This window comes from Equus caballus, chromosome 28 (genome assembly GCF_041296265.1).
Source record: "Equus caballus isolate H_3958 breed thoroughbred chromosome 28, TB-T2T, whole genome shotgun sequence".
NCBI lineage: Eukaryota > Metazoa > Chordata > Mammalia > Perissodactyla > Equidae > Equus > Equus caballus.
In genome coordinates this window covers 6,021,733-6,034,289 of record NC_091711.1, presented here as the reverse complement: position 1 = coordinate 6,034,289, position 12,557 = coordinate 6,021,733, and the positions used below count along the sequence as shown (strand labels likewise).

Below are 12,557 nucleotides of genomic sequence, written 5' to 3'. Positions count from 1 at the left end.
TGCCAAGACCTTGATTTTAGACTCCTGATCACCAGCGTAAGATAACACACTTGTGTCGTTTTAAGTCGCTACATTTGTGGTAATGTGTTACAGCAGCCATAGGAAACTCACACAAAGACTAACTAAGTACGGGGCATGGGGCAGGGATTCAGAGGAGGAGTCCTTAGAGGCTGGGGAACACAGCAGCACCGGCAGAGACAGACAGCCGGGAGAACGCCAGTTCCAGGAAGGGTGGCAGACAGCCGGCTTCCGCTTTTAGAACTGTCGAGCTCGAAACAGAGGAAGAGAGAGCACCGAGCAGAGAAACTGGGACTCGACCACAGTGAGGAGCAGAGGAGGAAGTGGGGCCACCAGGAGACTTGGCCTTCTCCCACTCCCACAGGAGCCCTAAGTTTTCCCAACTGCTGTCCCAGGAGGGCCAGTGAGGAGAGTGACCACACAAGAACATGAACTCGAGGTGACCCTGTGCTTTGTCTTGTTCACTACTATAGCGTCATCATCCCCCTTTTTCTGGAAAAAAGGGTGTTGCTGCATTGTGTGTCCTTGGAAGGCAAACGAGGATGTTGATGGGGGAAAGGCAGGCTGCGTGAGGCCTCACCTTTCAGAAACATGGAGACGTCTTCCAGCTGAGGCACGTTGTCCTCCCTGTAGCCACAGTATTTGGTCAGCAGAGGGAAGTTTTTCAGATACTCCTGGCAAGCGTGGGTGGGATAGAGTCTGGAGAGCTCCCGGAACACAACGCCCCACGTTTTCGTTTCTTCCTCTGTGTACTCCACCCGGGGAATGGGCTGACCACTAGGAGAGAGAGAAGACAAGAGAATGAATCTACCTCTGGGTCACTGGGTTAAGTGTCCACACCTGTCGCAAGTCAGATTCTTATAAAGTGGGACATCTGAGTGTCTAAAAGGACCCCATTAAGTATCATTGTTAAAGTAAATTCTAACCTTCTAACTGTGTGTGTGTGTGTATTTGGACTTCCATATAAATGATTTGATCAAGTTATACCTTCACACATCCTCATGGAAATTTGACAAGATTTATGTTCTTTCACTGAGATCAGTAACAAGTAAGAGTTCTGGGTTGGAAAGAACTGGTTTGGGTACAAAGCTATGCTTGGACCTTTTCTGCAATCACCTAACAACAGTAATAAACGGATATAATCTCTTAAAAATAAAACTGCCTCTGGGTTCTCTTTGTCCCTTGTTGGGAACTCACCCCAATCTCTAAGTGTAATTTTGAGATTATTTGTTTAGTGAGAATAATATCTGGGAAATACAAAAGACTATGCTAATTTTAAAAGTGAGAGTTTCGCAGACTGCAAAGTACAAGCACTTGTTACACACCATGCCAAGACGCACACACATCAAGGTCTCTCAGGCTAGGAGAGGAGTCAGCCCTTTTTTCTGTAAAGGGCCAGAAAGTAAATATTTCAGGCTTGTGCGCCACATGGTCTGTCGCAACTGTTCAGTTCTGCCATTGTATCTTGAAGGCAGCCACGGACAATGTGTAAACAAGGGAACCTCTCTGTGCTCTCACAAAACTTCCTCTATGAAAACAGGCAGTGGGCCGGATTTGGCCCACGGGCAGTAGTGTGCTGGCACCTGACGAGCACATTGACAGGTGCTGCTGGACTGGGTGGTCAGGGAAAGCTTCCTGGAGAAGCTGAAACTTAAGCTGAGCCTTGTTGGCCAGGTATGATCTGCAGGTTCCCAGACAGAAAGGGGAGGAAGAAATGCTGCTCTAACAGCAGCCAGCAGCCATGGGCAAGGAACGTAGCTCCTGGTGCAACCCGGAGCAAGGAGACGAAGAGGAAGATGGACCTGTGCTGTGCAAACTACTGCTTGACGGACCAAAATCTGAATTTAGCCTCTGATTAAAATACCTATTTTGAACGTGAAATTAGGGTTTGAGAAAACCTCTCAGGACACACTCGGCATCCACCTGCAGCACTGCCCCCCACTCACCCTGGCCACTCATCAGAGATTCAGTCAACAAATATACACACGCAACGTATTATGTTCCAAATATATACACAGAAAACTAGGAGTTCTGCTCCAGCCATCTCCACAGGCAGCGAGCGCCGCCCCGGGCTGCTGCGGCTGCGGAGCACCTTCAACAAGCGGGTCATGCGGGAGCACCCCCAGGGCAGCGAGAAACGGAAGGAGGACAACGCGGGGTAGGGCAGCAAACAGACCCAGCGCCCCCAGCCTGTGGGTGTTCCTATCAAAAAGCTTCCTGTCTGAAGTTCAGGTCCAAATGTGGTCCCACTGCCCCAAATTATTTCTATTTAACAAAACATGAGCTGCAGCACTTGAGGGATGTGGGAACAACACACATACAAGCAGGAGCAGAAATGAGCCCTCGCTCTCTCTGAGCGCCGAGGCTAGGCTCATCCAAACCCAGTTAGAATGGGATTAGCGTGGCTTAAATTTGGCTGTGGATAACAAATAAAAAATTACAACCTGGCAAACATTTACTAAGAATTTCAAGACCTGCTAAGCATCTGTGATGAATCTAGAATGAAAGTTTGAAATGGAAAGATAAAAATAGAAAGGATGTAAGGGAATAAATATACAAATGCTGTCATCCCAGTTCCAGAAAACTCAAAGAAATCAATGTGTGTCAGGTAAGTGAACAAAGCTAATCAGGGCTGTGCACCATCAGGAGGGAGGACAGCAACGAAGCTGAAACTGTCAATGAAATACTGAGAGGGCAGTGAACGAATTTTGAGGCCAGACTTTTCCCTTTGATACTAACCTGCAGCATTTCAAAGGGGAGCTGAATATGGCCAATAGGAAGCAGAAGAAGGAAAAAAAGTGTAAGCTAGGGTAGGAAGAAAGAGTAATACACATCTGTCACTGAGTGAATTTCCAGCATCGCCATCTGAGGAATACGTATGGTCGTGTAGATTCTATATGTTTCTGCTGCTGCTTCCTGGGTAACTAGCCAGCCGGCTCATTCGGCCACGGTCTGGTGCGCGCGCCACCCTGAGCTCAGTGGGTCTGACTACGGTTGCATCAGGAGCTTCTCGCCCCTCCAGCCCCTGGCCCCAGGGAACTCTTGAAGTTAAATGTTCAAAAATCAAGTTCATCACAAAGTAAAGCCTAGTTTTATCCATTTAATTTCTATTAAAAATATCCAAAATACAAAGAAAATAAGAAATTTCCCATTTTTCTCTGCAATTAATACAGGTATAGGATAACAGTTCATCTTTGAGAGCTTACTCTGCGCCACACGCTTTTTTAAGGTGAAGTGTTCTTACACGCAATAACCTATTTGATTCTCACAACAACTCCATGAGACAGACACTGTTATTATCCCCATTTTACAGATGAGGAACTGAGGCTCAGAAAGATGAAGCTCTTTGCCTAAAATCATGGAGCCAGGCTTAAAACCCAGTTAGTCTGGCTCAAGACTGGCTGTAGTCTTAACTGATTAGGATAACCAATGAAATAAAACTTATTCCAGACATCAACTTTCCATATACCAAACTAAAATAAGACTTCCAGGTGTGTGCGTTTATACATAGCAGCTCTCATATGCAGTCACAGGCAGCCACGAGACCAGCGTGCAGGCGTGGATCACACAGAGTGCTCGCGGAGCTACTCAGTTCTTTAACCATCTCGAGAAGACTGGAGGTCGTGCTGGGGGCACCAGGCATGCAGGGGCACCCATCTATTTTTTTAAAACTGTGAAATTTGATATTCGGAAAAATAAAAACAGTAGTCGTGGGAAGAAGCAGAATGTGCTGCACTTCTTTGTATTTATTACAGATTAATGTTCTTTTGTGAACTGTACCTCAGAAAGATGACAGAAGGGTATCCTAGGATATACACCCATGTGTTATGCATCTCTCTAGGAGGACATGTTATAATGTCTATGTAATGTTGTCGTAGTTCAGCATCCTAAAACTCTGTTCTGGTCCAAACTAAAGTCTCTTAAGTACTCCACATTCTAGAAAAAGACCCCAACAGCTGGAGCCAGTCCTCTCCTTGCAGGGCATGTTACCAGGCAGCAGAAATGGCCCTACCACCAATAAAGTCCTCTCTACCACACGCCTTCCACCTCCACCTCACCCACTGGTCTAACAGGGAACAAGATGCACAGCATTGTGAGGAGGCCAGTGTTTGAGGGGAAGGGCAGGTTTTTTCCCCTTCCCTGAGTGAGGAGGGGAGGCTGTGCCATGAGAATCATCTGGAAGGACTGTGGATGCCCATGAGAAGTGAGGCCTGGCTGCTTTTTCCCAGTTGGACCCGTGCTGAGCAGCAGTACCACAGGCCCTCCCTGGTGTGGCCACCAGAGTCGAGTAGCAGAAAGACAGTCCCTGGGGGAGTGTCTGGAAGCCTAGGAGTACGGCACACTATGAGGGAGAAGAGGGGACCCTTGATATGTGCCCTCTGAAATTTGAGGTTCCCATGAACGTGGAGCCTGATGTCCAGTGATCTATAGATTTCTAGAGGACCCAATGTGGTGTCCCTGAGAGAAAGACGGGGAAGCCTCACCCTGTCTAGTTTTGCTTGGGTCTCAGGATGCAGAAGAATGCTCCAGTGGTTCCCGTTACCCTGGTGAAGAAGCAAGGAAGGGCAGGTCTGTGAGAGGTGCCCAAGCCATAGTGTGCCCAACCCAGAGAAGGAGGTGGGGGTGCCAAGGCCAAGGGGATGCAGGGTGCATATCTGTAGGGGTGGAGATGGAGGGAATGGTCCTGCCCCAAGAAAACTACACATAACACTCTACAGAGACCACCCCCTCAGAAAGAATCCATCTGAACCAGGGTAAGTGTGGCCTGAGGCCTGCCCACCGCTGGCATTCTAACAATCCTATAAAAAGCCCTTAGCCACCTCCCTCCCTCCTCTCAGCCCCTACCTCCAGAGGAACTAGGTTCTAGAAGAGGGAAGGAAAGGCACACAGAACCAGAGCTCCCCATGCGTGCGCGCGCACACACACACACACTCACCTCCAAACTACTGAAGGGGAGGGAAGATACACTTTGAATCAAGTTTGAGATTAATCTTTCTTTCAATGAACAGGACTAGGCCTTAAATAGCCAAATGAGACTGTACTAATAATGAAAACGGACAGGAGATTAGATGTTGCTAAGGAAGCTGCTTCCCAGCAGGAAAGTAGAGTTCCACATGACACAGTTGAAAGTGGAGAGTGGGGAAAATAAAGACATTTCTGTTGGGATAAACCCTAACAAGATGGGACTCCTCCACAAACTAATTACATGCAAATATTATAATTAGATCTCTAGGGAATCTCCTCCATTTATATGGAATTAGTTGAGATTCTGGAATTCTCAACAACCACCAAAATTGTTATTCACAGATTCCTAATTCACTGGAGAGAAACAGACGTGACTTTCAGTCGTTTCCATTCACTGTAGATTTCGCCCTCTGGCCAAAGAATAGCAAACTGAGGCTTTATGAACATGATGGGGGCCAGCGCCCGGGAAGACAGTACCGGGAAAAGGACTAAGATGGTCACCATGGGGATTTACGCTGGATGACAGGACAAACTCCATGGTACAATAAGTTACTTGGAGAACACTAAGAACCTTCTTTGGAAATACTGACGGCTGTGGGAGGCATCTTTCTGCCTGTAAGGTTAAATACCACTCTTCCTAGAATCAGGGGCGTGATTCTGAAAAACCTGCTTTGTCCCTACAATGAGGAGTTGAAAGTGCACAGACAAACCAAATTGGAGGCAGGTACAGACTTGGTTATTCTAAGGAAGTCCTGAGCTCCTTAGAGCAAAGCTGTTTAACAAACACATATTTGACACTGAAACCCAGAGACACGTACCCCACTGAGGCTGAAACTGTGGGAGTTCTTTCTATACCCAGATGAATAAGCAACAATGCTTTTGTTTTATTTAACTATTCTATCTTCTCCTCCAGCACGTCTAACAGCAAGCTATTTTTCTTATATATATGTTTTTAAACTTGGGGGATTGGAAAATATCTAATTATGGTGGTGTGTCCTGGATGCCTCCTAGCGTCCTTGCTGGTGGAATTCCTAGTACCAGATGCAGTTTCCCTACTTGTGTTATCTTCAGAGGTACTCCAGTGCTGGGGAGCAGTTCACTCACTCAGTGGAGGAAGATCTGACAGGCTGCAATTGCGGTATTTACACCAAGATGGCAAGACTGACTGAAACACCATGCAGATTGTGTTTTTTGAGAACAGCTGGATTTCCTCAGTGGCAAGGACCAAACAGAACAGAAGGTAAACAGAGAATTGGTGAGGCGGATGGATGAATCTGATAAAAACAGAAAGGAACTCATTTCTACTTTATTTCATTACATGTTCCTTAGGGTAGGAGATGCCTTACTTATTCAAGAGCTGTTCATCTACCTGGAACAGACTGTCCCTCACATCTCTGCCTCATCTCTTCTCTCTCTCCCCACCTTAGGCGTTTCTCTCTGGATTGACACTTCCACCTGGGGGCTACAGAAAGGAAATGAGAAGAGGTGAAATGTGAAAATTCACCAACTTTGCAACTCATTAGCAATTAGCAGCTCCTCTAAGGGTTTGGACAGGACCTTCCAGGAAGATTATGGGAACATGAAGGCAGGAGGTCCCTGTCTTTGTTCCTTCCTGACTTATGAGAGTACATCCTGCACTCCTCAGTGAGCACACCCTGAATTCTGCATAATTTCCAGGGAGCTATCTGCAATTCATCCTCTTTCCTTCCCATCCAAGAAAGCATACAAGAATATGGAAGAGTAAAATTGACATTATTCTAACATTATTATAAGAATAACCTTGATTTCGATCTAATGTAATTTTTAAAAAAGAAGCATTTGGGGCTGGTCCCCTGGGCCGAGTGATTAAGTTCCTGCGCCTCGCTTCGGCGGCCCAGGGTTTCCCGGGTTCGGATCCTGGGCAAGACATGGCACCACTCGTCAGGCCACGCTGAGGCAGGGTCCCACGTAGCACAACCAGAGGCACTCACAACTAGAACATACAACTGTGTACTGAGGGGCTTTGGGGAGAAGAAGAAAAAAAAAAGAAGACTGGCAACAGACGTTAGCTCAGGTGCCAGTTTTTAAAAAACACAAAAAAAGAAGTGGAGACATTGAAAGTCATCAAAATTTTTTAAAAACCCTAGGATCTGAAAAAGAGGAAGTTGACAACAGATGTTAGCTCAGGGCCAATCTTCCTCACAGAAAGATAAAAAGTAAAATTAAATTTAAAAAAAGAGAAGCATTCATCATTCACAAAATTTACTATTGTTACCAAGCATTTGTTACACTTCTCACAACTGAGGTGACACACCAGTGTGCCAAAATTCCAGTCAGTACTGGTGACTCTCACCATAACCAGTGACCATGCCATCACCTAGCTCTATGCTGGTTAGTGTCACCTGTAGCCAGGTGTCTCCAGAGCAAAGCCACACAGGAAGATGCGTATGCCTCTGAGGTTGGAAAAATGTTACTACAAGCCAGGAAAAAAACATCCTAAGAAAAGTGTATGAATTCCATTAAAGTTTAACCAGAAAGCAAATGCCACTTTTTCTACTGATTTCCAAGAGTCTATGAGAAAAGTCTAAGGCTCTCCAATTTGATAAAATTACACTTCAGAATTCAGCTCATAAAGGACACTCAATAACTTTGTGATAAAATACTATCAGTAATACCCAGGGAAATAAAAACAAGAAGTAAATATCCACAGCTATGACTCTGCTAACTCTCTCCTCATTACAAAGTGCCCTCCCCCAGGGCGCGGCCCGATGCTTTCTCATCTACCTTATGCCACCCAGAGGGGAGCCTGGAGCAGATAGGTTTCCATACGTAATGTGTATTGAATAAGTAAATCAACCAGTCAGCGTGAAACAAGCCACAAATCTAAAGGTTCAGAAAAATTATAGTTGAGTACCAGAAAGTCTGGCAGATACATACTTGTCCCACTGGTTTCCTATTATCCCTACTTCACGTGGAAGGGTTTCTTTTTCCTACTTTTCTCAGCTCAGGTTTCCTAAGCATTGTCACCCATCACACTTGTAGCCAAAATTTTCACCAGGAAAGCAAGCAGCACATATAAACCCAGAGGGATGTAAAAGCCAAACTTAACTCAACACAGAGATGTTTCCTTGACTGGATATCCTAGTGAATGAACTTTCAAAGATATTTGCAAAGCCACAGAGCACGATGATTGAATGCTATTTTCCTGAAAGGAAACGTACAACTCAGTACAGGGACTTAACAACTGCTGAGTTACACCGAGGCCTCCACCCATTCAAGCCGTCAGACATGAAGTGGCCGGTGAGGGCTCGTGGGTGGTGGACTGGGCAGCCTGAGGCTCGATGCCGCTCCACAGAGTGGGGCTATCTGTAACTCATCCGTAAGGCTCAGGCCCATTCTCAGCTGGTCCCCAGGCCGCTCAGGTGAGAGCACCGGTGATCACATATTTTATGAGCTTTTACAAATGAGTTTTTCACACATGAATTTTCATAAATGAGTCTATGGGACCTAAGGAACTTTCAGATGGTAGAAAACAAAAATGTTAGTTTGTTTGTTCACGTTGTTAATGTTGGTGCTGCCTTTGTAAGAGACGTAATGAAAATCAACGACTGCACCTAGGCAGCCTCAGGAGAGGGAAGATTTAACTCCTGGAAATTATGTGTTTTCACTTGTCCTGTGATCCCGGGATAGGGCTTCCTCCCATTTTCTCACCTTGAAGAAAGTCCTCTTCACATTCTAGAGGAGTGATTTTCTTCTGCCAAAACTACTATGAAATTAAACATCAACAGCAACAACAGCGGGTCTGACAACTGTTGATGTGTGCATGCTCAGCACTCACCAGGATGGTGACTCAGAGGACACAAGCCAGCAAAGAGCTACATCCCATGGCAGCCAGCCATCTCAGGCCACAGGGATGAAGAGACTCAGGCTGGGGTCTCCAAGAGCTCCAAATTCAGTCGCACACATCTTGCATCTTGACCAACAGGGACCAAATGTTGCTAACGACCTATTTCAGTAGTGGAGTCATGACCTCAACCACAGGATCCCTTCATTCATCCATCCATCCCACTGTAGCAATCATAATAACATAACAGCACATGACATGGATGGTGTCATATAATTCTCACTTTACAGGGGAATAAATGACTCCTACCATCCTCATTTTATGGTTGAGTAAACAGGCTTACAGACTTGGGAATCTGTTCAAGGTCAAACAGCTATAAGTGGCATAGTGAGGACTCCAATTCAGGAAGGCCAGCTTCAGAGACCTCACTCTTAACCAGTACACCTCAGTGCAAGGTACTGAGTACCTACCACGTATCCTGCATGGCCTCTGTTTCCGCATTTGAAACTGAGGGAAAGAAGGGAACTGTACAACACTGACAGGGTCAAATGAGACGTCATCTGTAAAGCACCTGGGCCAATGCCTACTACCTGACAGTACTTAATAGAGTTGGTTCCCTTCCTCCACGTCTACAGAAATGAATAAAATTTCATCACTTCCCTTCAGGGTCAAGACTAGGTCTGGAGATGGGGCCCGCCCCGTGGCCGAGCGGTTAAGTTCATGCACTCCGCTTTGGCGGCCCAGGGTTCCCCCAGTTCAGATCCTGGGTACAGACATGGCACTGCTCATCAGGCCATGCTGAGGCGGCATCCCATATAGCACAAACAGAAGGACCCACAACTAGAATATAGAACTATGTACTGGGGGGCGGGGGAGAATTGAGGAGGAGAAAAAGACTGACAACAGATTTTAGCTCAGGTGCCAATCTTAAAAAAAAAAAAAGAATAGATCTAGAGATTACAAAATGGCACTCTTCTGTATAAACCCATTCGCCTCAGACAGGACTTGTGGAAATCATTTTAATCCTTCATGTTCATGGAAATCATTTTAAAGTAAAAGTACTCATACTTCATTTCCCGTGAAAGATGTTAGAATTTGGTGCAGCTTCTGTCCTTGTCAGTAAGTGCTACTGGGCCATCCTGTGTTTACGTCGTCCACAGCCGTGGGAGCAGCCCTCCTGAGGCATTCACGAACAGCTAAACGGTCCACCAAGCCCAGAAGATGAAGGAGAAAACTTTTCCGAGTCAATTTTCCCTTTTGTCTTTCTTTGAAACTCTCAGGCTCCCTTCCTTTCACCCACTGAGCTGAACTTCACGTAGAGAGTAACACTTGGCATTCTTTTAAATACTTTACAAAAACTGTACACTTCAAATAAGCTGAGAATTCTGTAAAGAGCAGAATAACTTTTTAAAAATCCAAGTCATTTAATTCTGTTGCTCTTGTTTTCAACTTGTGTACGATATCCCCCATGTCAAACGGAAGTTGCTATCCAGATTTAAAAACAAAAACAGGGGTGGCCTCTTGGGCAGAGGAAGATATTTAGGTTCTGCAGGAGAGGCATTCTTGAAACCTCTAATGTGACCTTCCTCAGAAACTATTCTAGTCATCTGGGAAATGACCCCAGTACTACAAATATTTGGTTTTGTTCCACTTTTCAATTTACCGCTCCATTTCAGAGAAATTAAAGCATCTACAACTGGTGTTTATGCAGGAGTCACAAAGTACCCAAACAGCCCCATATATCTCAGTTCCATTCAAAACCTGGGAAAGGAAATCGATGGAGGATAATGGAATGGGATAAAATTAGCTCAGTCAGGGAGAAAGCACATTTGCCTTCTAAGGGGCCTCTTCTCGAAAAGGCACAGAAGGAAAAAAATTAAAGCTTGGTCCCACATCACAATAGAGGCCACAATTCATCAAGGGGACCATCCGCCAATGGAACTGATGAGGAAAATGTCATGAAGGATAAAAACTTGCAACCTCTCAGTTAATTTTTTTCCCCTGTCAAGAAAGCATTAAATTTTCCCTTTCATTCTTCCTCCACCTTCTATTTGTTGTGTTTCCAATTAAGATTTGCCTATCTAAAAATAGGTAATGTGGCACTCACGACTCCTGTTAGCAATGAATTCCTTTAAGCTACATTCTGAAAGCAAGCAGGATCCATAAATCATGCCTCTTCTCACATGAAATGAGAAATGCTAAGGTCAACTGAAATTTCTCAAAAAGTGGAGAGGTGGAGCCACCCCAGTTATTTTTCTGCAAGCTGCAATAATTGCAAAAGCCTTCTCGGAAAAACTCAGTATCAGGAAGCCTCTGGCTCAAACTCAAAGCTAAATCGTCACCGCCCCCTGTGAGGAGAGGAAGCCCAGTGTGCACAGTCCTGGGCACTGGGAGGTGGGAGGCAGAGCGGCAGACACCTCTACCCAATGTCTGCCAAGGGTTCTACTCAAGGTCTGCAGCTCATCCTTGTTTGTCTCTGCTCCTCCATCTCTTTCCTTCCCTTTGCAAACCTATGGCTGACTCCTGCTGAGTCATCTAGAGAAAGAAGTAACTGAGTAGACCTGCTGAGAAGAGAGATGCTGGCTTGGAAGCCCAATATGTTTATTTCAAGGCACATCCATTCCATAATTATGCATCTCTTCCACACCTTAAAATGCACAGCACATTACTGAATCCCAGTCCCAGAGGGCTTCATTTTGACATCATGTGGTATTTGGGGCTGTGAGTAGGGGAACACAGAGTGGCAAACAATGCCCTTCTCTGCTTTGATGAGGAGAGAGGTTAGAATCATCGCCAATTCGTATTGAATAAGCAAATTCTCTCTCTCTTCCTCTCTTCCTCTCTCTCTTCCTCTCTCTCTCTCTCTCTCTCTCTCCCAGTTTCTCTCTCTCTCTCTTTCTCTCTGTCTGCCCCGATGGAGCTGAGTAGAATATTCACAAGCTCACCCAAACTGAACGTGCCTGCTGGGCGGGTGATTGCATTTTTTTAATATGTCAGTTCCCATGTGGGGCTGTTTTGTTTTAGAGTCTCTGTTTAGCCATGTACACTCAGAGCAACTGAACCACAAAGGATGCAATTTTGTAAATCAAAAAATCAAGAAATAAATAGGCAAGCAACTAGAAAAAAGCCAGAGAGAGACAAATCCCAGGCAACTGTTTTTCAAGTCTTAGCCTAGCTATGTTTATTTCCATCTACCATACATCCCACAAGGGTCAGGCTTCAGGCAGGAGGAGAAGAGCACAAAACCACTGTGCAGGGCTAGGACACGGCATGGCTCTGCTGTGCCAGCAGCAGGCAGATGTCCAAGCAGCCAGGGAGACACATTGTACCCTAGAAGTCAGACAGGGCTACTTGGAGTCCTGGCTCCACAAAGTCTTAAGTGTATTAAATGCTTACAAGAATTGTGCATTTCAAATATGCTGAGAATTCTATAAAGACAATAATGACTTTTAAAAATGCCACGTCACTTAGTTTTGTCATTGTTATTTTCAGCTTGTGTATGACACCACCTATGTAAAGTGGAAGTGCTGCAGCCACTTCCAAAGAAAAAAAAGAAAAAGAAAAAGAAAAGATATGGCTTCTTGAGCAAAGGAAGACATTTAGATTCTGTAAGAGAGGCACTCCTGAAACCCCTGAGAGTGACCTTCTTCAGAATCTACTCTGGTCATCTAGGAAGTAACCCTAGGACTACAAATATTTGCTTTCATTCTACTCTTTGATTTACTGCTCCATTTGGGAGAAATTAAAGTGG

At 45.3% G+C, this 12,557-nt stretch overlaps 1 protein-coding gene across 1 annotated transcript in view; it reads right to left on the bottom strand.

Moving 5' to 3' along the window:
* The window catches only part of TPH2 (tryptophan hydroxylase 2), a 112,489-nt gene that overhangs the window by 82,976 nt on the left and 16,956 nt on the right, over positions 1-12,557 (bottom strand). Inside the window, 1 exon segment of the mRNA NM_001081783.1 lies at positions 599-795. Coding sequence (NP_001075252.1) covers positions 599-795 — 197 coding nt within the window.